The 22,930-nt window shown below is 40.1% G+C and overlaps 1 protein-coding gene across 1 annotated transcript in view; it reads left to right on the forward strand.

Annotated features, from left to right (window-relative positions):
- The first annotated feature begins 1,335 nt into the window (after positions 1 to 1,335).
- atp1a3a (ATPase Na+/K+ transporting subunit alpha 3a) overlaps positions 1,336 to 22,930 on the forward strand; it is a 34,714-nt gene continuing 13,119 nt past the window's right edge. Inside the window, exons 1-9 of the mRNA XM_023262146.3 lie at positions 1,336 to 1,709; positions 15,456 to 15,569; positions 16,330 to 16,389; positions 16,928 to 17,131; positions 19,199 to 19,312; positions 20,365 to 20,499; positions 20,726 to 20,843; positions 21,981 to 22,069; positions 22,432 to 22,611. Of these exons, the coding sequence (XP_023117914.1) occupies positions 1,704 to 1,709; positions 15,456 to 15,569; positions 16,330 to 16,389; positions 16,928 to 17,131; positions 19,199 to 19,312; positions 20,365 to 20,499; positions 20,726 to 20,843; positions 21,981 to 22,069; positions 22,432 to 22,611 (1,020 nt within the window). The 5' untranslated portion in view covers positions 1,336 to 1,703. The remainder of the gene's footprint in view (positions 1,710 to 15,455; positions 15,570 to 16,329; positions 16,390 to 16,927; positions 17,132 to 19,198; positions 19,313 to 20,364; positions 20,500 to 20,725; positions 20,844 to 21,980; positions 22,070 to 22,431; positions 22,612 to 22,930) is intronic.

Consider the following 22,930-nt stretch of genomic DNA (forward strand, 5'->3'; position numbering starts at 1 on the left):
ATTTTCACAGAAAAACTTTGATTTTGAGGCTTTCTCATAGACTGGCTCTGTAAGTAAACCATACTACAACAGTATGAGCCATGATCTCAGTAGGATTAATTGTTTTTCTATTATTCTTTCATTGAAACAAGTGTAAAACTGATCATGTGATTTTTGCTGTGTTCTTTACAAAACATATTTTGTTATGTCTGAAGAATATGATTTGTAGGCTGAGGCTCTGTGTGGCACCACTGGTTTAACTTAGAATGATATGTTGTGGTATATTTTACCTTCATCAATGAATTACAGCTGTAATTTCACTATTGCACTTGTTGTTGTTTTGATATTCCCATTAATTGACTTTTTCTAATCAAATTACCACAAACTCATACAAATTAAGAATTGTTCAAGCATAGCAGCTCTGGTTGCACTGATTTAACTAGAACTTAAATATAAATTTGCATTTAACTTAGACTAATTTGGCTAATTTGTATCATACAATATTGTAGGGTTTTAAATTTCTTCTTTAAATTGCTGAGATAAATTTACACAGTAATGAACTTAATATTTAATCTTGTTTTGGTAGATTCATATTCATTTCTTTCTAATTCTTAATTCTTTATAATCTTACATCATTGTTCTTCTGTCTTCTTCGCCTTCTTTTTCTTCGGTGTCTTCTTCATTTGAGTCTTCTTCTCTGTCTCCTTCTTTTCTGTATTCTTCTGTCTTCTTCTTCTGTGTCTTCTTCTGTGTCATCTTCTCCTTCTTCCACGTCTTTTTTGTGTCTTCTTCTTCTCTGTCTTCGTCTTCTGTACCATCTCTTTCTTTTGTCTCTTCTTCTTCTTGTTCTGTCTCTTTCTGTCTTCTTAATTTGAGTCTTCTCAGTCTCCTTCTGTATCTTAATTTTCTTCTCCTTCTTCCGCAACATTCTTTTTCTGTCTTCTTTGCCCTCTTCTCCTGTGTCTTCTTCATTTGAGTCTTCTTCTGTCTCCCTTTTCCGTGTTCTTCTGTGTTTCCTTCTCCTTCCGTGTCTTCTTCTTCTTCTTCTGTCTTCTTCTTCTGTCCTCTTCCTCTTTCTTCTGCTTGTGTATCTTCTTCTTCTTCTGGGTCTTCCTCTTCTTGTTATTAATATTTTTTGTTTCACATTTTTGTCCCTTCTGTCTCTCGTGTGTTAATATAAAGATCATCCCTGTTCGTTAAATACAAAAACACCACATTTCTACGAACGGCTCAGTTGGTGTTTGTTTGATTCGCGCAGTGATACCCAGGAAACCCGGAGTGCCGCGGCGGCCTGAGCACAGCCGCGGAGTGACACAGCATCCCGAAGAAGAAGCCTGCCGGCCGGCTCTACTTTCCACCGGCATCATTTGCGCCTCACCGGGAGACGGTCGGTGCGGAGTCGCCAACGGCTCCTTTTAGCGCTTTTAAAACGAGCCTTTTTCGTTTTGGGGCGAAGCTTTATCGAGGTGTTCTATGAAACGTTGCCTTGTTTAGCTACCTTTAGCCCGTTAAAAAACAAAAAGCTGTGATATTTTAGCATCTTGTGTTAGCTAGTCGGTTGATTTTTGTCACGCGAGCTACCGTTTTTAACTGAAGGGGGGCGTTTTTCTTCCCGTTGACAGACCGTTTTCCGAGCTTCCCCTCCGCCTTAAAGCCATCTATTCTGGTTGAGTCAAGCCTACAAGCGGTTCATCTTCTGAGGAGACCCGACTGACTGCGCCGAAATGGGGGTAAGTTTTCTTTTTTAACCCCTTAGCGCGATATAAAATGTCCGTTATGCGCTGCGGGTTAATGAAGACTCGGGGTGATGTTAGAATGACTTGAACACGGTTTAAGACAGGGGGCTGAAACAGGTTTAAACGTGTATTTTGGCAGCCTGTCAGACGGATGTAATTGCTCCCGGGAAGTCATCACATTAGGTACCCGCTGTTAACGGCGTTGATCTAAAATCACCGTTCACATTATGATAACGGCTGAGATTAACGGATAACGGAGTTGGATACTCGTTGCCTGGAGACTGTGCCTTTTTTCCGGGGGGTGAACGTGCGCCAGATTTGAGTCGATCCGCCGCATCCAGACTCCAGCCGGTTCGACAGGGTGGTAACGCGTTACCGTAACGTCTCGGTGGCACAGCTCTCAACCGAATGACAAACCGCCTCAGTGTGGCTGTCACCGGGAGCGAAAATCACAGCTATCGATCAAAGAGCCATTTTTTTCCACCTGTAAAATCTGATTCATTGGAATGAAAGACGAGTGTAGCTGCAGTTTAATAATTAAATGGACAAAATGGACGTTTGACATCCCCACAGTTTGTTTTAATTATCATCCACAGCAAACACACTTGGTTCGTGTTTATTTATAAGCTGCTTTCTGTCGATTATGGCGCTATAACAGGCCCTGCATGGTAACCCACATCTAATAACTAGAAATAAGCTACTGCTATTTTTTCTTTTCGCTGCTCATGAAGTGGCGGAAGGATGTGCAGCTTTGTGCACCGGTTCCAAAAAAGCAGATTACACCGAGCGAGCATCTGGCGCCGGACGCTGGATGCGCTACAGAGGATTGAGGAAATTCACAACTCCTATATACACGATTAGTCAGACAGCATAATGACACGGACGAGTCCGGTGAGAGGTGAAATGGTTTGTTAATAATGTGCATGTGAAATGCGCAATTACGCACTGGAATATGTAGCATACTGGTGGTGAAAACCGCAGCACCGACTGCGGAATATCATGTCAGTCCTGCAAGTCTGTCTGCATCAACTCCTTAAGCATCAATACACAGTCGTAGCTGAGCAGGTATTATTTAAAAGAGGGGGAAAGAGTTGGGATTTATGTTAGTAATTGGAGTGTGAAGGTGCGAAACGCAAAATCTGGCTCCACAGAGGGTGGTGGCTGCAGCTCAGAACCGTGAAGGCTCTGATTGTGAATTTTCCCACCCGCCATTTGGTGCATTTTCATTCAAACATTACATAATGCGACGGTGCACCATGCTGCTGTCACTGACAGCGCTGGGCTTGGTGAATCTGTGGAGGCAGCTGTGGTCTGGCTACCAAACTGGCACAGACAAGTGCGTCAAAATGGTTCCTTAGCGGTGGTCAAACCCCCTCTTCCTCCTCCTCCTCTTCCTCATCCCTCCACCCCTATAAATATCGACTGATCAGTCCCAGAGGAAGGTGCTCTCCATCAGCAGACACACAGCCAACACCTTCTCATTTTACCCCAGGAGCCTCCCCAAACCTCACTGTGTCAGGTCATGAAGGACACCCTGTTCCTGCCTCTAAATTTAGACTCCATGATGTCATTCCTGTTGAAAAATTCCTGTTGCATCAGTGTAGAATTAATATCAGACTTTCTCCAGCGTCCATATTGAAAGGGTGGTATTACAACCCAGTATTGATGTATGGATTTTAATAATCTCCTGCAGCTTGTCTTATTTTAATATTTACATTATCGTATCAGATTTTGTTGTGCTATGTGGAGGCTGTAAATCCAGGCTAACACATACATTGTGAAACTGTAGCTGCATTTCCTCAGTGTCCATAGCGTTATGCTGCATCCATCCTAATGCAGTGTGATGGCCGGTGGTTTCTCCACTGCTCCACATCCGGGTTGTGGGGGGGCTGGGATGGAAGTGCATTCAGGCCGAGTTGTGGAAACGGTGCAACTCTGTCACGGTTTGTAATGCTGTCTGCTAGATCGCCAGAGGGGGAAACCGCACAACTCTGACTACTGCGTCAAACAGAGGAAGAGGAGGGTGTGTTTGTGCATGGAGCGGGGGCAGTGGAAACTCCCATGTTCAGGTGGTGATTTGCCATCGGAGGGGTGTAGTGATGGAGGTTCAGGTGAAGTAGGGGTGGGGGAGCCCAGAGGGAGGTTCGGTTGACAAGGCAACTAGAGCCATTTGATCCGGGCCAATCAATTGATGGGGACTGTTGTCGCAGGAGGCAGTGGTTGGGTTGGTGGGTGAAAGGATGGAAGACACCGATGAAACGAAGGTCAGCCAGTTTGGGCATCACAGGGAGGTCCTGTTTTAGAGGAAAAGAAACCTAGATACAATGATTGGCACTGACTGATGGAGGTGGAGAGCGAGAAGGAGTGAGAGACGGAAAGAGATGCCTTTGTGGTGAGTCACCTTGAGAAGGGTGAACACTGGGAAAGATGGAGGAGTGCAGGAATGCATGAGGAGAAGCTGGGATGCTGCTCTTGTGCAGTGATGAGAGAGGAGGGAGCGAATGCTGGAGCTGGAGGAGGAAAATGGAGAGATGAACGCTGAGATACAGCAGAGAAAAGAAAAAGAGGTATACAACGATGAATTCATCTGCTGGCATCCCATAATGCACTTGGTATGGAGGCTTCAGGAAGAGAGCCAATCACTGTGGAGGATGAGTGGTGTGCGTATGGATGAGGCAGGCAGCTCTCTAAAACCCACTCACACAGACAATGTCCAATCAACATCATGAGACCTCTTCATTGTAGTGGCTTTGTTTCAATCCTGATAGTTATCTGCATGCATTTTCAAACACCAGTTAATACTGTTTTTATGATAATGACAATATCCATCATTAGTGGTTGCGCAGCTTCCATTTTGAAAAACACATAATTAAATATATCCAGAGGTCTTCTTGTAGTATGTACATTAACTGTGGTGGCTCTCAGCAGTTCAAAGTTATCATTTTACTATATTAATCAATTCATTACCTTAAGGACATCAACACATCATGACTGCTGGAGTACTATTGTATTTCTGTTGCAAAAATATTTTAGAAATTGGCATATTTAGACAAGGACACAATCATTTATTTATCAAAAATGTCTTTTTAAAATGAAATCTGTCCAAATGTTTAACTTTATTCTATTATTTTGACAATTTCCTATCTCTTTTTTCATTGCTGGGTTAGACTGGTAATATCAGAGTTTTAAGTGACATATTCCTTTTGGGGGGAAAAAATAACATTTCTGGATAAATTGTATTGTCAGACTGTCAGTTAAACCTCTTATTCATTTAGGCTGTGAAAAAAAATCCTTAATAGATTCAGCTATCACTTTAGTAAATGCATAGGTGAAAGTAAACATTTATATAATAACACTGGACTTTACATCATTGTGGGTTAATTGGAAAGGGCTTTTTTGTTTACTCAAGATACTGGATTTTAAATAAAATTCATCTATTGAATTCAAAGAGGCAGAGCTGGACTGAGTTTAACCATGACATGAAATTTAAAATCACATTACCATAAATGACTCTTAGTGCTGATTAAAACAGCCAGATGCATTGTGATGTCAAGACCTGTACTGCAGGTGAACCACTGGTTTTGGTGCTGAAAAGTGAACATCAGAATACTTTTAGGCTGTCCTGCTGCCCACTGAATCTCTGAAAGAGAACAAAACAGCCTGTGGCTCTAGTGTATGTGCAACATTTTTAGCTAAAGAATGAAAAACTGAATAACTGAGGGCCTGCGGTGTAAATGGTGCCTTTAATGCGCCACTGTTAATGTATATGCAGCTTTTAGGAATTGTGAGAAAAAAAAAAAATAGGAATTGTGAGACGGCTTTCAAGCAGAACTCAAGCAGAGTTCAAAGTGCTTCCCACAGGTTTTCTGGGTTGAAACTGAGCCTCAGAGACTAAACATACTAATCTTGTGGTTTCACAGTCTAGCCTACATACTCACATGCCATAGATTTCTATCAAGCAGCTACGAACATAGTACACAGTTCATCATTATGTATGCCATCATAGTTGCACTATATATATGTTCTTTTGGTCATGACTTTTGTTACGTAATAGTTCCACTCCATCAATATTTCATTATTTCTGCCTCTCAACGTCCTGTCCGTCTGCAGTTTCCATCAGTGTGTGAGTCTAAGTGAAACCGTATTGATCCATAGTACTGCAAATCACACAGCGGGGTTTTCCAATGTTGCTGATCGTGTTTTCTGGTGAGTGCATTTCCTGGGATGCAGCGTGAGGTCACATCATTTCCTATTTGCTCGGCTTGTGTGAGGTGACACGAGGATAACTCCTCTGTTCTCTTACGAGAAAGAACGAGAAAGAAGAAATGCATTGAACACTAAACAGTTAATCTCCACGAACATGACAACAGTATTGCGTAACACATCTTCACACGAGAGCTGCACAGTGGCGTAGTGGTTAGCACTTTCGCCTTGCAGCGAGAAGATCCCTGGTTCACGTCCTGGCTTTCCCGGGATCTTTCTGCATGGAGTTTGCATGTTCTCCCTGTGCATGCGTGGGTTTTCTCCGGGTATTCCGGCTTCCTCCCACAGTCCAAAAATATGCTGAGGTTAATTGATTACTCTAAATTGCCCGTAGGTGTGGATGTGTGAGTGCTTGTTTGTCTCTGTATGTAGCCCTGCGACAGACTGGCGACCTGTCTAGGGTGTCCCCTGCCTTCGCCCGAGTCAGCTGGGATAGACTCCAGCCCCCCCCATGACCCTAGTGAGGATTAAGCGGTGTATAGATAATGGATGGATGGATCTTCACATGAAGTACATCATTGAAACATTTCAGTAGCCCCCCTTCATCACAGTTTACTTCAATTATTTAGATGGACCCAGAGGATTGGCTGTTGCTAGGAAACCTTCCATCAAGCCATTGGAAGTTGAGGCCATCAATTTGATCCTGTCAACAGTGGCCATTTTGTATCTCTTACTCTCTGACACGCTGCACTACAGGAGGTGGAAAACCACAGTCACTAGTTAGTTTTATTAGGAATTTACTCTACCAGTTCTGAAAGCATCCACTGTGTGAATGTTCACAGAATCAAATCAAACCTATCTATCTATCCTATCATTGCTTTTAGCCGTTTTTGTCAGTGGAGATTCATTTTCTATGTTAAAACATCACCATCACACAGACTTCATCATGGGTTGTGGTTCAGAGCAGTTCCTCTTGATTAAGCCTCAGTGCAGATGAGTTGATCAGAGAAGTGAGCACAGAAACAGATGGGCAGCCTGGAGGGAGGAGAATGTAAACAAAGTGGGAGGGTGAAGGGAGGGACTGATGATGGAAGCCCCCCTTACTACGTGTGTGTGGTGTGTGTGTGTATGTGTGTGTGTATATGTGTGTGTGTGTGTGTGTGCAGGCAGTCAATCAGTATTTTCTAGGTCGGTCAGTCCACTGATCTGTGTGATAATCCATTTCTTTGTGTGTTTGCCTACGATGATCCACTGTGACATCGCCAAAGCTGCTAAACTCCATCGGAGGCACCACACCATCAAGATTCTTCATTCAGAAATCAGCGCTAAAAATGTGGCACTTTGGTCACTGAAACGTCATCAGATTTAGATGAAAAATAGGCTAAATACTATGTGCTGTATATGGCTAAATACCAGATGATTCAGTGCCAGCTGGTGGTTATAACTCTAAGATCTTATAGTGCGGAGGCTGCTGTTAGAATTTACATTTGCAGTCAACTCTGAACCATTTATGAAAGATTTGACGTAAAATATGTGATATGATAAACAAAATAAAAATTATGGAAATTAATATGTAGATTCATATCTTAGTGGTACTTACTTTCATAATTAATTCCCTGTTTTCTGAATACAGATCATTTGATGGTGCCGCTCCACGATATGATCACCAGACTGCTCTTAATTAATTTCAAGTTTAGGAATTGTTATTTTTGAAACCCCTCGTGTGTTACTCAAGCTAGGATCGACAGATAAAATGTCCCAGTCTGATATCTGAGATGTGACCAGTGATTACAGCAGATTAAAAAATGGCTTATCCAGTCCGCCTCAGACCTATGGTGCTCTGTGCTACAGGCCAGGCAGGATACAGTATACTAACAGATAGAGTACAAATGTTCAGCTTGTACAATCTGTTCTGTGCGTCAGCATAGAACATCTGCTGCTGAAACATCCTCAGGTTTACAGCCTGTAACTGAACAGAGAGAAGGCAGTGTGTGCTTGGGCAGAGAAATAGGCAGTAGATTCATTCAGTTCAATGATCAGTGTGATTTATATTGTATATGTTGTTTCGTAAAGTCCAATGCATGAAAATTGAAATATAACCATAGTTTATAGATTTAGTTCCATGAAGGGATATGCCAAGATGGTGACAAGACCATCTTTCTCAAAAGGTTGTTGTCATATCAGGAAATCCAGGCACCTATTCCTTCTCTGGTTTGGTTCAGATATGTCTCTAAAGGTCATTGTGTCTGTAAAATTAAATTGGATGGGAGACTATCTTACAGTTTAATAATGAAGGGATAATTTTCATCATTTCACACTGTGCATATTTCTTTGAATTGCTAAATATCTATGTGGCATGTGTCTCCTGTGGGCTTGTATATGATTCAGCGGCGCACAGGAGATTTTTCTTGTTCATTTTGGAGAAGTAATTGTGAAGAGTTTGTTGTTGCACATGTTTGCACAAGCGCAAGACAAGGACTAACACAACCACAGATGACACAGACAAATAAAACAAACAAAACAAATCCGTCAGGCTCACCACCAATAAAAAGAAGTTTAAATCTAATGGTAAAATATGATAGTTGCTCTGTTTGCCAGCGTGCAGTGAAGATGTATTAGGCTTATCTGTAATGCTTCTGTGACTTCATACATCTTGAGGTGCTGCAGCACTGAATGGTCTGTTTACTTGCTTGAGTAAATGGCTGTGTCGCCTCTGCAGTCATCATCCTGAATGGATGTATGTCGAGGGCTCATTTCAGAGCAGCAGAACTGCAGGGCACATGTGCAGGATTAATGAATCCTACTTGCACTGTAGTGGATGTCGGACCGAGTTAACTGTATGAGACAGACAACTGTGGAGGCGTTACTGATTGCACGGACAGTTGTGGAGATAGTTCTGCTCTGAAAGAGCTGCTGTGAGTTGCCTCGTTTGTATGTATGTGAGGGCAATGATTAGACATTGCTGTCAGGGATCACTGTGAGGTGTTTTTTCATACAGTATTTAAAATTAAGCTTTCTTATCTGCCTGTCTTTTTCAAGTCGGAGATACTGTAATCACAGAAATCTGACAGTTTATAGATGAACATCCTCAGCCATTTAATTAAATTTACATGCTGAAGGGCATTGTTATGATTGGGCCACAATGTTCTTCATCCTGCTGAATTTCTCTTCCCCTCCAACAATTTGTGTATCAGCTCTTAACCACACCTGCAAACATTTGGACATTTATAGCTGCTCGATACTGATTTCCATAAAAATTTTTTGTCTTTCCCTGCCTTGCAGGAAAAAGTGCATTATTTTACTGTGTAGTAATATTGAAACATGCATACCTGTTGCTTAGAACTTATCAAAATTACAGTTACATTCAGAAAAATTACTTATTCTAGGACAGTAAATACGCATTTCATACATTTCACAATACTCTTTTATAATATGTGCAAGAATAAGTGCTCTCTCTTTAAAGGTGAGCTTGTTTTGACTGAGAATAGACCAGAGGTGCCAGATTTGTGCTGGTTTTCTGTCACAACGTCATCAGTTCTCTTCCATACTTGTCAGTAACATCTGGGCAATGTATCCAAATGTCAGACTTGTCTTTCTTTGTATTGTAAAAGCTCACTTTAATCTTCTTTTCAACTTCATTTGTTTATTTCAACCTTCTGGTTAGCGCTAAATCCTGGGACCCACAGTTTGTTTTTTGACTGGCTGTTCCACCTGCAGCAGAGTTACAGCCACCTGCTCCCGCTAGGTTTGTGTCTGGTCCTGTGGGATCCCATTCCAATGCAGTCGTCTGTCTCAAACCACGTGTACTATGAATTCAGCATTTGCTTTATTTTCCATGTGCTTAGTCATGCTGTGTGTGGTAGTCATTCACATAAGTGAACATGAGTGATGTACCCGAATCTCTGTATGGGATTTCCCCAGAATTTAACTGTCAAGCCAAAGGAAAGAAACATTTTAAAAGACATCACAGTTTTCACCTAACAACATTAATATTTTATACATAGCATGGCCTGTACAATTTGCAGTAAAGGTACAGATGAAGAAGTGAGGAAGCTCGAGTAGAAAAAGCGACTGAGTGTAGGGTTGTAAATGGACAGAAATTATTTTATTGAATCAGTCTTTGCTAATTTACACACACATTGAGATGCAAACATTGTGTTTATACCAATGAAATACAGTCAGTGTTTCAAGATTGTAAACAAGTGAATCAGTAAGGATGAATGAGAGGCTGGGGTTGAAAAGTTGGAAGAGAGAGAGTGATTGAGAGGGATTATTATTGTTCACTGGGTTAATCTGTCAGTGTAGTAAACAGCCGTAATCTGATGGCCTGCTGGAATCGACTGTCTGGGGAACACAGCACCTCCTGACAGATGGCAAACACTACACTATCACATACACACACATGAAAACATAGACATACAGTGGCTATAGGTTCACTTGCACACACAGGAAAATACTATTTCAGTTGAGCAGAAAAAAAATGCGCAGATGGAATGAACGTAGTCATCACTTAAAATGAATAACTAACATAGATGTAGGCATGGAGACATTATATACACATACACTGTATACATGCAACACACTATAAACATTACACAGTAAAATACCAATAGGAATTCAGAATTTTAAATTGTTGGTATCAAAATTAACTTTGATGTCTTAAAAGCAGCAATACACACAAGTCAGATCTAGTGATCCATTCCAAAGACACAGCCAATGAACACACAGCTTTTACAAGAGTCAACAGGAGTTAGCTTCTTGTTCAAAAACCCACAGTGTTCTGGAGTAAAGTCTGCCATTGTTAGGGTAGTTAGCACATCTAGAATTGATGATATTGTGGCTTGAATTGGCATGACGATGGGACCAAAGCATTCACTAATGAAATATTAGTCCTGATTAGTTCTGATAAAACTAGTTATGTGAGGACACAGGTGTAATGTACCTTTGTTACAGTTTAAAACAGCATTTACTTTACTACTTTTCTGTGAAACCTTATTTAAGTCTGAAATATCTGCAGCATTGGAAGGCAAAGATAGAGGAGCTCAGCAGTACAAAATCAGCATTAAATGGAGGATTAATTTAAACAGTTGAGTTTACCAATACAGCTGAAAAGTAATAAAATAATTGTTCAAAGGAATAAGATAAGTAGCCAATATATCTCCTGTTAGAAGCCTGATATTTAATGTCAGTAAAAGATTATTGTATCCTATTATTAGTAGGATATCACAGAATTTTCCCAAATTGTGATACCAATTTCATTACCAACATAATAAATTGATCAAATGAATGCATTCAACTTCAGCGTTTATGTAATAAAAATCTGGTGCACATACAGTGAGCTAACATACACAAACATGCTCACAACAATATATTTTGACAGATTGAACAGTAATGACAGTAGCCAGTCTACTGTTATAAGCAGTACACAACTCAAGTTATGACCTATCGCTATGTTGGCCTAAACAAATGTCTTAGCTTTTTGAAACCTCTAGGAGCAAGGAGTTTTGCTACTTCTTTGCTATTCACAAACAACAGCAGTAACATTTCAGAATATGAGAATTTTGAACATGTTGTTAATATAAATTTGAAACAGCTGACATGCCATATGTGTGCATGCTTTTGGATGTCAAAACAGATATCTTCCCACTACGTTAAACAAACAAAAAAAAGTATCTTTTCACACAGTCATTGTTTTGCAGAATATAAAATGACCACAGACACTGTAATTTGCATTTTGTTTGAATCAAAGATACACCTAATACGAAAGAAGAACATTCTGTCATATCATTGTTAATGTGAATTTAAATTGTAATATTTGTCAAATTTGGCACAGCAGATGTAAAGGCTTTTGTCTGCCAATGAAGTTGTAAGCTTGTAATTACCAGTGGTAACCAAGCATATGGTTATTAGACAAAGCAGCACTGGGTATGCACAAGTTGTAGCATAATTGCTTCTGAAAGTCTTCATTTTATACATTTACATGGATAAAACTGAGTTTTTAAAAATGTACACTTCATAAAGCATAAAAAATTTGCAGTTTCACTGACCTAAAATGGTGTTTGCATTTGGATGAGAGGCCAATATAGAAAAATGTTCATTTTGCAGAATAACTGTATTAGTGTGGATAAAAAACAACAATGTCTTCATACACAACTTGGTGCAGTGTTTTTTTCCCCACAACTTGCAGCAGATCTGTTTCTGTACCTGCATTTGCTGTCACCATTCTGCATGTTGTTGTTGTTGCTGTCCAGTATTTCCAAACCTACAGCATCTATGGTGCTTTCAGTACTTGGATACAACAGGAAATCAAGCTCTGTCCTAACTTCACATCGACTTGGTACAGAAATATCAATTCTTGTGACATCCCCAATCCCTGTTGAAGTTCATAGGTAATGCACTCATGTTACTTTCAACACGTAGATAAACTTTAAATATGTCAATCTATAGAACAATAACTTCACTTGTACATACATGCTAAAGTAAATCAAAAATGCTCACAGACAGATGTGTAAAGGAAGGAGGAAGATGTTAAACAGTTGCACCAGTTTGCTCTATTGGCAGTCAACCCACCATCACCCTGCCAGCTTTCTATCCAGTAGAAAAAAACAGATGGCAAACGGCATAAAAACAACCATCAAATCAGTGTGAAACCTCTCAGACTAAACTAATCCACATAAGAGCTTTCCCAAAATAAGTCTGTTTAACCTTGCATGATGAGAGGAGACAGCAGAGTCTGATTTCCAGTATGTGGTTTTTCACTGTGTATATTCCCCATTTGTGTTAGCGTTATAGTGAACATCTGCTTGATGTCGCAGTGTACCTCCCGCACTTAATAGTTACACATTTTGCTGCATGCCATGAAAATGCTTCTAGGGAATGTCAGCTGAATTTAAGATTGACTTCATAGAGTGGAACAGGCTGTTAAAATATTCAAAATTACCCATACTTTTTGAACCCAGCTTTATAACTAAACATGTAACAAGTTGTTTCAGTGTGTTTTTTAATCTTCTAAAAGCACATCCAAAAGCATTTTAGCAGCAGCAACTATTATTGTTCAGATTTGCTTGTTTCCCTACTGGGCTACAATTGATTTCCGATGCCTTGCTGTTCGTTTTTGCCTCAGAGCTTTCTGTGTCTCTCTCAAGAGGGGAAAAATTAATGTGAAATTCAAAGAAAATAAAAAAAATCCTGTTGTTAGATATGATTTAAGAATTGTGCTTGCCAACTGAAATTCAATTTATTTTTAGAATTAAAGCTTTGTGTAGGTGGGTTTGATCTTTATACATTAATGCACGTCTGAATTCAGCTCCAAGATTTCCACTGCCTTGTAGTTAATGTGGAACAATTCCACAACCGCATTAAGCACAAAATAGTTTCATTCAATATGAATCCACTGTCATGTCATCATAGCAAGTTTGACTGATATTTTGTTGTTGTTGTTGAAGTAGTTGTGTTGACAATTTAGCATTCATCTTAACAATGAAAATGTTTCTAAGAACTTGTTCTCATTTTAACATCCACACGACGGTGACTTTTTACACGTCAATGCTCCTGTAGCTAACAAGTGAAGAATATTGTGAAGTTATTTTATACGTCTGGGCCTCAGTGATAACCCTAACACACGTTTAGTATTGTGGGTAGTTCTTTCTTAAAAATGTGAAGCAAAAATAGCAAGAACACTGAGTGAAATCTATCTCAGATTTTCACAGAGAACTGTTCGTATCCTACTTGATATTCTGCCATTTTCCTTATTAATTAAAGAAGCAGTGGTGAACTGAGCAGCCGGCTGACATTTTAGCTCTGCAGGTGTAGATGTTCATCCTAGTTGTGCATGCTGTTTATTTTGACCAAAAGGTGTTAATCCCCCTGGAGGATGTGAGCAAGCAAGGACTACAAGCACATATAGCATAGCCAGTTATGGCTGATGTTGCTGCTAGAAAATATTAGCTACCCCCTCACAAAAGCTGATGTAGAGTTACTTACTTCCCACCATTTACCAAGTCAGAAGAAACCAAATGTTTCAACCAAATGCTTCTGTAGATTTTGTGGAAATACTTAGCTATATTCATTATTATTTCATGTTTTTGCCAAAACTCTAAATCATGGTCTTTGAATTTGACTTTTTTTTTTTTTAAGTATCTGGTGTTTTTCCACTGAATGAATTTCTTTGCAACTTTGAATTACAGTATATCACACAAAGTCCTTGGAAGTCATCTTGGCAGCACCCCCAGGCAATAGCTTAAGACTAATAAGTCTGGGCTCTTTTTTTAAATGAATAGTAGACAGTCAGAACAGCAAATGCAATGGACATTAAAAAAAACTGCAAGTATAGAATTAGCAGTCAAGTCTGGTTAAAAAAACACTCAAAAGTTTGTAACTTTTCTCCACAATTTGGTTTTAAAAGCATTTTTCCCCTGCAAAGTAGACTTCCACCACACAGATGCAGTGTTTTAAAGCAGTGTATTGGATTGGCTGGATGCTTTCCTGTTTGGTTTTTGCAAAGCAGACCATTGGACTTCCAGGTGTAGGCCAGGACATATGTCAGCCCCTCATTGGTATGTATTTGGGATTCTGTCAGTGGCGAGTCTCTCTGTCCGACCACTGTAGAACACTGCAAAACCTGAATAATTCCGTTATTTTGGAGTTATTTGCTCTTAAGCATTTTTATCCCATCACGTTTGTGAGTGGAGGAAATATATATATATATATATATATATATATATATATATATATACATACATATATATATATATATATATATATATATATATATATATATATATATATATATATATATATATATATATATATATATATATATATATTTTTTTTTTTTTTTTTTTTTTTTTCCCTACAGAAATGTAATCGAAAAATACATGAATTAGAAAATGTGCTGCATAAGATACAGATACAGGTTTTGCCAGACCTTCATTTACTGAGCAAGCAGATTTACTATCCCATCATGTACGTACTATTTGCACACCCACATATATCCACACAAACTAATGTAGGGCACTGGTGGTTCTGAATATCCCAAGATGTGCGTTACAGTTACTGTCATATTTTTTTTCTTCTATCCTGGGCCGTGATTGCTCCTCTCTCTTTCTCCCTTTTGGCCCTTGAGTTTGTCTTTATTGCCCTCTCAGACATAGCAGTAGTCTGAATGACAGATGTCTAAATAGCGGTGGTGTAAATTGTGGTTTAAGTGGGGCTCTTGAGACATGTCTGCACTCTAATGATGCCAGATCTAATCAGCAAGTGTCACATTCCCCCTGTCACGCCAGGGGATTATATCTAAGTTTGGATCTCAATCTCAATGTTTTGGCTGGGTCTTAATATGGAGGAAAAATGGTAGTTCGGCAGCAGTGCATTTTTTCAGCATCATTTGTGTTGATGATGCTGCAAGTGAGACAGTTAAGGCTTTTTGATTGCTTTGTTCTCTCCCATGTGCTGTGTGATTTCAATGTGAAAAAGTAAGAAATTAAATATTGTTGAAATAATGTGACAGGTTACTGACCTTGCCTTTATGATTTACAGTATGGACGGTCGGACAGCTACCGCGTGGCCACCACGCAGGACAAGGATGAGAAGGAATCGCCCAAGAAGAAGGGAGGAAAGGACCTGGATGACTTGAAGAAGGAAGTTCCCATAGTGAGTACACTGATTCCTGCTTCCAGTGACCTCACTGCTGTTTCCTGCAGCCTTGCCCCAGATGCTAATGGTGCTACCACACCTCCTTCACAAATAACATGTTTGTATTCACCTACTTGGAGCAACACTCTGGCAGCATACAAATGCACAAAAACCTCATGTAAAATCGAAGTGGTCGTCTTCATAGCCTGAATAAACAAAAGCCTTGAAGTCCCATCTGAGTAGTGAAGAGTTTGTAGACAGTGCATCCTGGCCTTATTCCAGCATTCAAAGAGCAACGATCCAACTGTAATCCTATCCTTGTTTTAAAAGGAGTTGAGGAATTCCACAGCAGCTGGTGTACAGTGATGGTACGGTGTGGTTTGAGGTAACGTGCCAGAGCAATTTAATCCTTTTGTGGAAGGATTTACTCACACGGGGCAGGAAGCCAAACTCACAGGATATCCCTTTGATATTTAAGTACATGAGATGCTTCAGATAGCAAAAAATATACTAAATTTATCATTCTTCAAGGACATTGTAACTTCTTGCTGGGTAATTTGTAAAACATATAAAACTATTTTTGCCAAACCTTGCTGTCAGCCAGTTTCTACGATATGTGAAGCTCAAGACTGCTCACTGTAAGCGGTGATGTGCATTTATTTCCATTCTTGACTTATTTGTAACAACTTCTCACTGTTTTTTTGAGACTTTGAGACTTTGAATTGACTTAATAATAGTGAAGCTGTTTAAATTCAAGATCCATCTTTATTCTTTGTAGACGGAACACAAAATGTCTGTTGAGGAGGTTTGCCGGAAATATAACACTGATATCGTCCAGGTAAGTTGTTCATTTTTAATAATACAATGACGCTTTCCCACTTGTAACTCAATACTGTTGTTTCTGCACTGATTTATAGCTGTATATAATTCAATAATTATTCTTTTTACAAATTCACACCACAGTTAGTACATCTCCTTTAAAAACATTTAGATTGCACAGGATTACCTTTACAGACTGCCATTGCGGTGGTGCTTTATAATGCTTTTTTTTTTTGTTTGTTTTGTTGGCTCTCTTTTTTGTAAAGCACCTTGTACTTACAATTTCTAGAAGTGCTATAGAGATAAAGTATATTAATATTGATATATTTCAAACATAGGTCCCACTCAGAATGCTGTCTTTCTTATTCTATTCTTCCTTATTCTATTTTCTTTCTCTGTGCTAATTTTCCTTTACTCACGCTCCATCCTTCCTTGCTTGCGTCTTTTCTTTCTCTAACTCCCGCCTCTCTGCCACCCTCTTACTTATACTCATCCATCTCCCTTTCAATAATCCATCTTCTCTCTTGCCCTCTCCATTCCCTCTGCCACACTCCTAGGGTTTGACCAATGCCAAGGCAGCAGAGTACCTGGCAAGGGATGGCCTCAATGCCTTGACCCCTCCCCCAACCACCCCAGAATGGGTTAAGTTCTGTCGTCAGCTGTTTGGTGGCTTCTCCATCCTGCTGTGGATTGGTGCCATCCTCTGCTTCCTGGCCTACGCCATCCAGGCTGCGACGGAGGACGAGCCCGCTGGGGATAATGTAAGTGGAGGGTTGTCACGACGGTTGATAGGATGAATGCTCAATCTTCAACTAAAGGAAATAGAGCTCATAAAATTATGAAAATAATAAAAGCTCGTTTTAAATGTAATTTCTAACAAGCAACGTTGTATAGCTCTCTGATTAATTAGCTACCTAGCAGATTAAATGAATCAGAGGAAATACAGCTAGTGAGCAAATTTGGCAGCCAGCTCAATGCTCAATAGAACTATATTCCCAAATGGTGGAGGACAAGTGACATTTCTTGGTCATTTCAAGACTATGATCCTGTCTGTGCATAGACAGCTATATTGTACAAGTACTGTATATTAGAATAGGAATATAAAACTTTGCATGTCAGGTCAAATCAATTTGATTGATATAGTACATTTAAAAAAACCTAAGTTGACCAATGTCAACTTAGGTTTTTTTCGGACAGGCATCAATGAAATACGTGCAAACTTGAAGACAGGATAAGACTTCTAAAATCGATTTGCAAAATTGAGTAGTATAAAATATTAAAGCAGGCAAAACAGAAAAGCAACTAGTAAGATCCATTTCTGAAATAAAGTAAGTATGAAATGTTTGGACCATTAAGAGCTGCCAAACGCCACTGAAAACATGTACGTCTTCAGATTGTTCTTGAAAATATCAGTGGTGATTTGATTGAAAGAGGAAGGGAATTGCTGCTGCAAAAGCCCTGATCTGAGAAGCCTAGAGGTGTAGTAGGCTCTGTAGGGGCAGAGAAAGTCAGAAATGTACCTAAGTAGCAACTCATGCGTGATCCGATGGCGAGCTTGTTGCATCGGAATTTCAGTCATAATGTGCACCAACTAGTGTATGTTCTGGTTGACAGTTAAGTGGCTATTCTATGATTTTATAAACAGACAATTTTTATTTTTTTTTTAAAATAAATTCTGTGTTTATCAGTTAACCAGTACAGAGAGATGCTAGTACAGGTATATCCATCATTGTAAATAGTGCATAGGGTTCCTGATCCATGACACGAAAGGAAAATTGTTTTACTTGCAAAATTTAAGGTCATGACAATCAAATACTAAAATTCTAATTCAAATTACAAACACCAGCACTTTTGAGAAGCAAAAATTCAACTCCTAGGGAGAGTAGACTCATAGAGAAGGATGAGTTGCTGCCGGTGTCTGTTCTCTGTCCTCTAGCATTTCACTTTACAAAGAAATTTGCTGAGTCATGAGTCCTTAGGGACGAGTTTGTGTCAGTGGTAAAGGTTGTGTCAGCTGTTTGTCCAAATCATGGCAGCCGACCCATCTTTAGAGTGACAGACACCATGCTGTTAGCATCCATTTTGGGCTCGCCACAGGAAGCGTTTGTCTCCTGGCGTTGGTAATGGCAGAGTAAGAGACGGGTGTTCATGGGTCAGCACTGCTTCATGTCGGGTCAGAGCGCTGAGCAGAGCCGAGGACTGAGGCTAAACGGCTCTGACACACTCAGCATGAAAGGACAAAATACACGGGTCAGACTACAGGAAGGAGTCAGTGTTGAGTCAGTACAAGCGACCCAGACTGTGTCACATCACTATATAAAGTCACACTCTGGTAAATGGCTGCACTTACATCAGATAGTGCAGGGCAAAGATGAGAGCACCGATATGGGAAGATTATTTAAAAGACATTCTAATGAAGATCCTGTAAAACATGAGACAGCAGACAGACTAGCAGAGTCATAAAACCACCAGCAGAGCAGACAGCAAACAGATGGACAATGTTCAGGTCATTGAGCCCAAATCAAATCACATGCTTCTGTCAGCTATCCAAGGCTTAAATAAAAGTCTTAAAGATGATTCGTGTTATTTCTAGAATTTAGAAGCTTCCATTTCCTGAAATATCCTTTTGCACTCCTTTCAAAATCCAGTATTTGATGTCAGAAGGGCTCATTTTGGATTTTTCAAGCAAGTTTCTCTGTCTGTGATCCTCCACTGTATTTTTTTGTCCTTTCCTCTGATGTGGTACAGTTTTAGATAAAGGTGAATTAATTTGTACATGAGGTCTCATATTCGTTTCTTCCCCCTTCTCTCTGTCTCTGCCCCTGTAGTTGTATCTGGGTATCGTGCTGTCAGCTGTCGTCATCATCACCGGCTGCTTCTCCTATTTCCAAGAAGCTAAGAGCTCCAAGATCATGGAGTCCTTTAAGAACATGGTCCCTCAGGTAACAGACGTTCAACACATCAGCAGCAGGATAATTGGGAGATATATTTGAGGTTGTTGCTGCCAGATTTCTTGGAATTGTTTTTCAGCCTGGAGACTGGCAAGGTATGAATCATTACTGGTAAAGTGCTCTTCAACAAGGCACCAAATCCTCATGATCAGATGCAGAGCTACACATTCATTTACAAATACACCAGACCTGCTGGTACATTTTTGTCAGATACTGTTGTATATTGTTATTGTATTCATTCTTATTTAAAGACCTGCTTGTCTTGTTCTATACGATTGAGTGCTCCAAGAACATGGAGTCCTTTAAGAGCATGGTCCCTCAGATAGAAGATGCTTAACAAATCTAAAGTAGGATAATCAGGAGATATATCTGTACTCATTGCTGCCAGATTTGCCAGATTCCCAAAAGGTTTTTTACAAAAATTGCTAGTTGAAACTATTCAGGTTTGCAAGGATGAGCAGCAACAGTGGAATAGCTGAAGAAACACAAAAGGTGGTTCTTGTTTTTAGATGAGAATACCTTTGCATGTTTCTTTGAGTTTGTCTTTTTGTGACAACCTTAATGGTAGTCCTTGGATCGGAGCATTACAAAGAAGTCTGCATTAACGACTGAAACTGTAATTAGACTGAATTTACTCAAAGGATGATTACATATCAAATCCTGAAGGGACCAAACCTTCAGAGACCAAAGGATAATGAAAACTGGTCATAGGATCACTTTAAGTGTATCATATGGGGTCTCAAGGTTCTGTGTGTGTGCATTTGGCAGAAAAACTCATTTAATGGAGCTGCTGCAGCTTTTACACTATTTCTTTTTGCCAATCTGTGATGCACGTTTCAGTTATTTCAGTTTTATCCTGATGTTCTGTCTTGCCTTTTATCTAAATAGTGTTATTGCAGATATTTTGTGTTATTTTTGGCATTAAATGTTACCAGACTTCAGCTTTGTGATAGCTGACTGTGCTTTATCTATTTGCTCTACTGAAATAAAAGAATATGTAATAACTTGTTTCTGTTGCTGTCTCTCTTTCTGTCTGTTCCCAGCAAGCCTTGGTGATCCGTGAGGGAGAGAAGATGCAGATCAATGCTGAGCAGGTCGTGGCAGGAGACTTGGTGGAGGTGAAAGGAGGAGACAGGATCCCCGCTGACCTCCGCATCATCTCCTCCCATGGCTGCAAGGTGAGCGTCAGGCACAGACACATTTCTGTATTTACTCAGGCCCTGGGAGATGACATTTTCCGTAACGCTGCCCAGAAGTAAAATGCCTCTGGAGTTTCAAGTCAGTAAAGGTGTTTGTCTGACTTTGTGCACAGTCCTGACATGATTAGAGTACACCAGTTACTCATTCCCCTATCTTCCTCTTCCTCACTGACACTAATACAATGTTTTTTCCTTTTCTGACCAGGTGGACAACTCATCCCTGACTGGTGAATCGGAGCCCCAGACCAGGTCACCTGACTGCACCCATGACAACCCCCTGGAAACCCGCAACATTGCCTTCTTCTCCACCAACTGTGTCGAGGGTAAGTTCTCCATCATCACCACACCTTTCTAAAATCAAAATCATCTTTATTACCATTATCTTTATCATGTATACTCTTTGCATATTACCATTTAGTCCTCTAATTGTCCTGCAAACAAAGACTTCTGGTCTGATGGAGTGTTCTGTCCCGTCACTATTCATCAAGGGAGCCTGTTGATTAGGAAAGTGATCCCGTTAACCTCGATGATATCATCTCATTGCTGGGAGATCCTGCAGTTCACATTAGTCTGCTCACAGTAGTTGAAGGAAAATGGTGATCTGTGGGTGCCCTCTTGTGGACATATTGTTAACAATAAGTTCAGCAGTATACCTGAAAGCAGTGGTTCCCAACCTGGCCTCTAGGGGGGGCGCCAGAGATCAGAGAGGGGGCACGAAGCTTCGTCTGCTGTGAGGCTGGGGTGCATCTTATAGGGGTGCTCCAAGCCAAACAGATTGGAAACCACTGCTTTAAAGCATCGTCACAAGTCTATCCATCTATACTCAACATCTGCACATTTTCTTCCTGATGTATCTACTTTTGTTTTTCTCTTTCTCCATTTTTTTCTCAATTGATAGAGAAGTATATAATTTTGACAAGATATGTCTTTATTAGTCCCACATCAGGAACTTTTGCAGAGTTACCGGAACCAAGGAGATAGTTTAAAAATGTAGGGACAAAACTTGAAACATAAAAATAAACAAGGTATATACAGGAGTACTGTTGATATTGTACAATTCCCTCCATATGTTGGAAAATACTGATATTTACAGAAGGATACTGCACAGACCCTTAGAAAATACTATTGGACACATTCTTGGATATGTAGAAAAAAAAATATATTCCATAGAGACTTTAACTGTACAAAATATTCAGAATGCACAGGTTTTATTGCATTGATGTTGTTGCTAGAGTGAAGTGTGCCAATTGTTCAGTGTGTGACCTTCTGAATGCAGTGCTGGTTGTAAAGTCTGACAGCAGCAGGAATTAAAGACCTGCTGTATCTCTGCTTCACACACCGTGGATAAAGCCGCTTGTTGCCAAAGGAGCTGTCAGAGTGTCCCGCAGGGGGTGGGACTGTTTTCCAACATAGATGACAGCCGATGTAGGTGTATGTAACTTCTCCCTCTGTTTGTCCAGGAACTGCACGTGGTATCGTTGTGTGCACCGGTGATCGTACAGTGATGGGCCGCATTGCTACCCTCACCTCAGGCCTGGAGACTGGCAAGGTATTCATTATCACTGCTGAAATGCTCTGCAGTGAGGCCCAGAAGCCTCATGATTTTACACAGAGCTACATGCTCATTCATCAATGCACCACACCTTTTTTTTATAGTTATGTATCAAATACCCGTTGTGCTATTTTACACATTGTTTTTGTATTAATTCTTCATTCAAGAAAGAGGCTTATGTTAGAGGTGGTTTGAGTAAAAGTTCAGCCATTTAACTGTGAAATGACTGTACCTAAGCTACAATGAAAGATCTTAGTTTCATAGTTTCATTAAGTTTTAAGAATGTTACTCAAACTTCAACTGCAGATATGAAGTGTTCCCCTTCAGTCAGTCAAACATCGGCTCTTTCTGCTCCTCAGACACCCATTGCCAAGGAGATCGAGCACTTCATCCACATCATCACGGGCGTGGCCGTCTTCCTCGGCGTGACCTTCTTCATCCTCTCACTCATCCTGGGTTACTCCTGGCTGGAAGCCGTCATCTTCCTCATCGGTATCATTGTGGCTAATGTGCCCGAGGGACTGCTGGCCACAGTCACTGTGAGTAGGCAGACAGATAAGGAAGGAGTATATGGTGTGAGTGTTTATGTGTGTGATGGAGATGTTAGATGTGTTTGTAATCCTTTAAAAGAACTGAAATATTAGTAGCAGTAGTTTGTAGTCGTATAATATGGTGGAGTGTCTTTACAAGGTGTTTGTGAAGTTGTGGATCCCTTTGTGTAGCTGTGTTTCTTGTGTAGCCAACAGTAACTTGATATATTTATCTAAGCTACACATATTCAGAGAAAAAAATGCTTCGTTTTTAGCTTGCAGTGATGTGTTGGCAAAACAGTAACAGCTTCCATTACGTGCTTATCAT

The sequence above is a fragment of the Amphiprion ocellaris genome, chromosome 15, assembly GCF_022539595.1.
Source record: "Amphiprion ocellaris isolate individual 3 ecotype Okinawa chromosome 15, ASM2253959v1, whole genome shotgun sequence".
Taxonomy (NCBI): Eukaryota; Metazoa; Chordata; class Actinopteri; family Pomacentridae; genus Amphiprion; species Amphiprion ocellaris.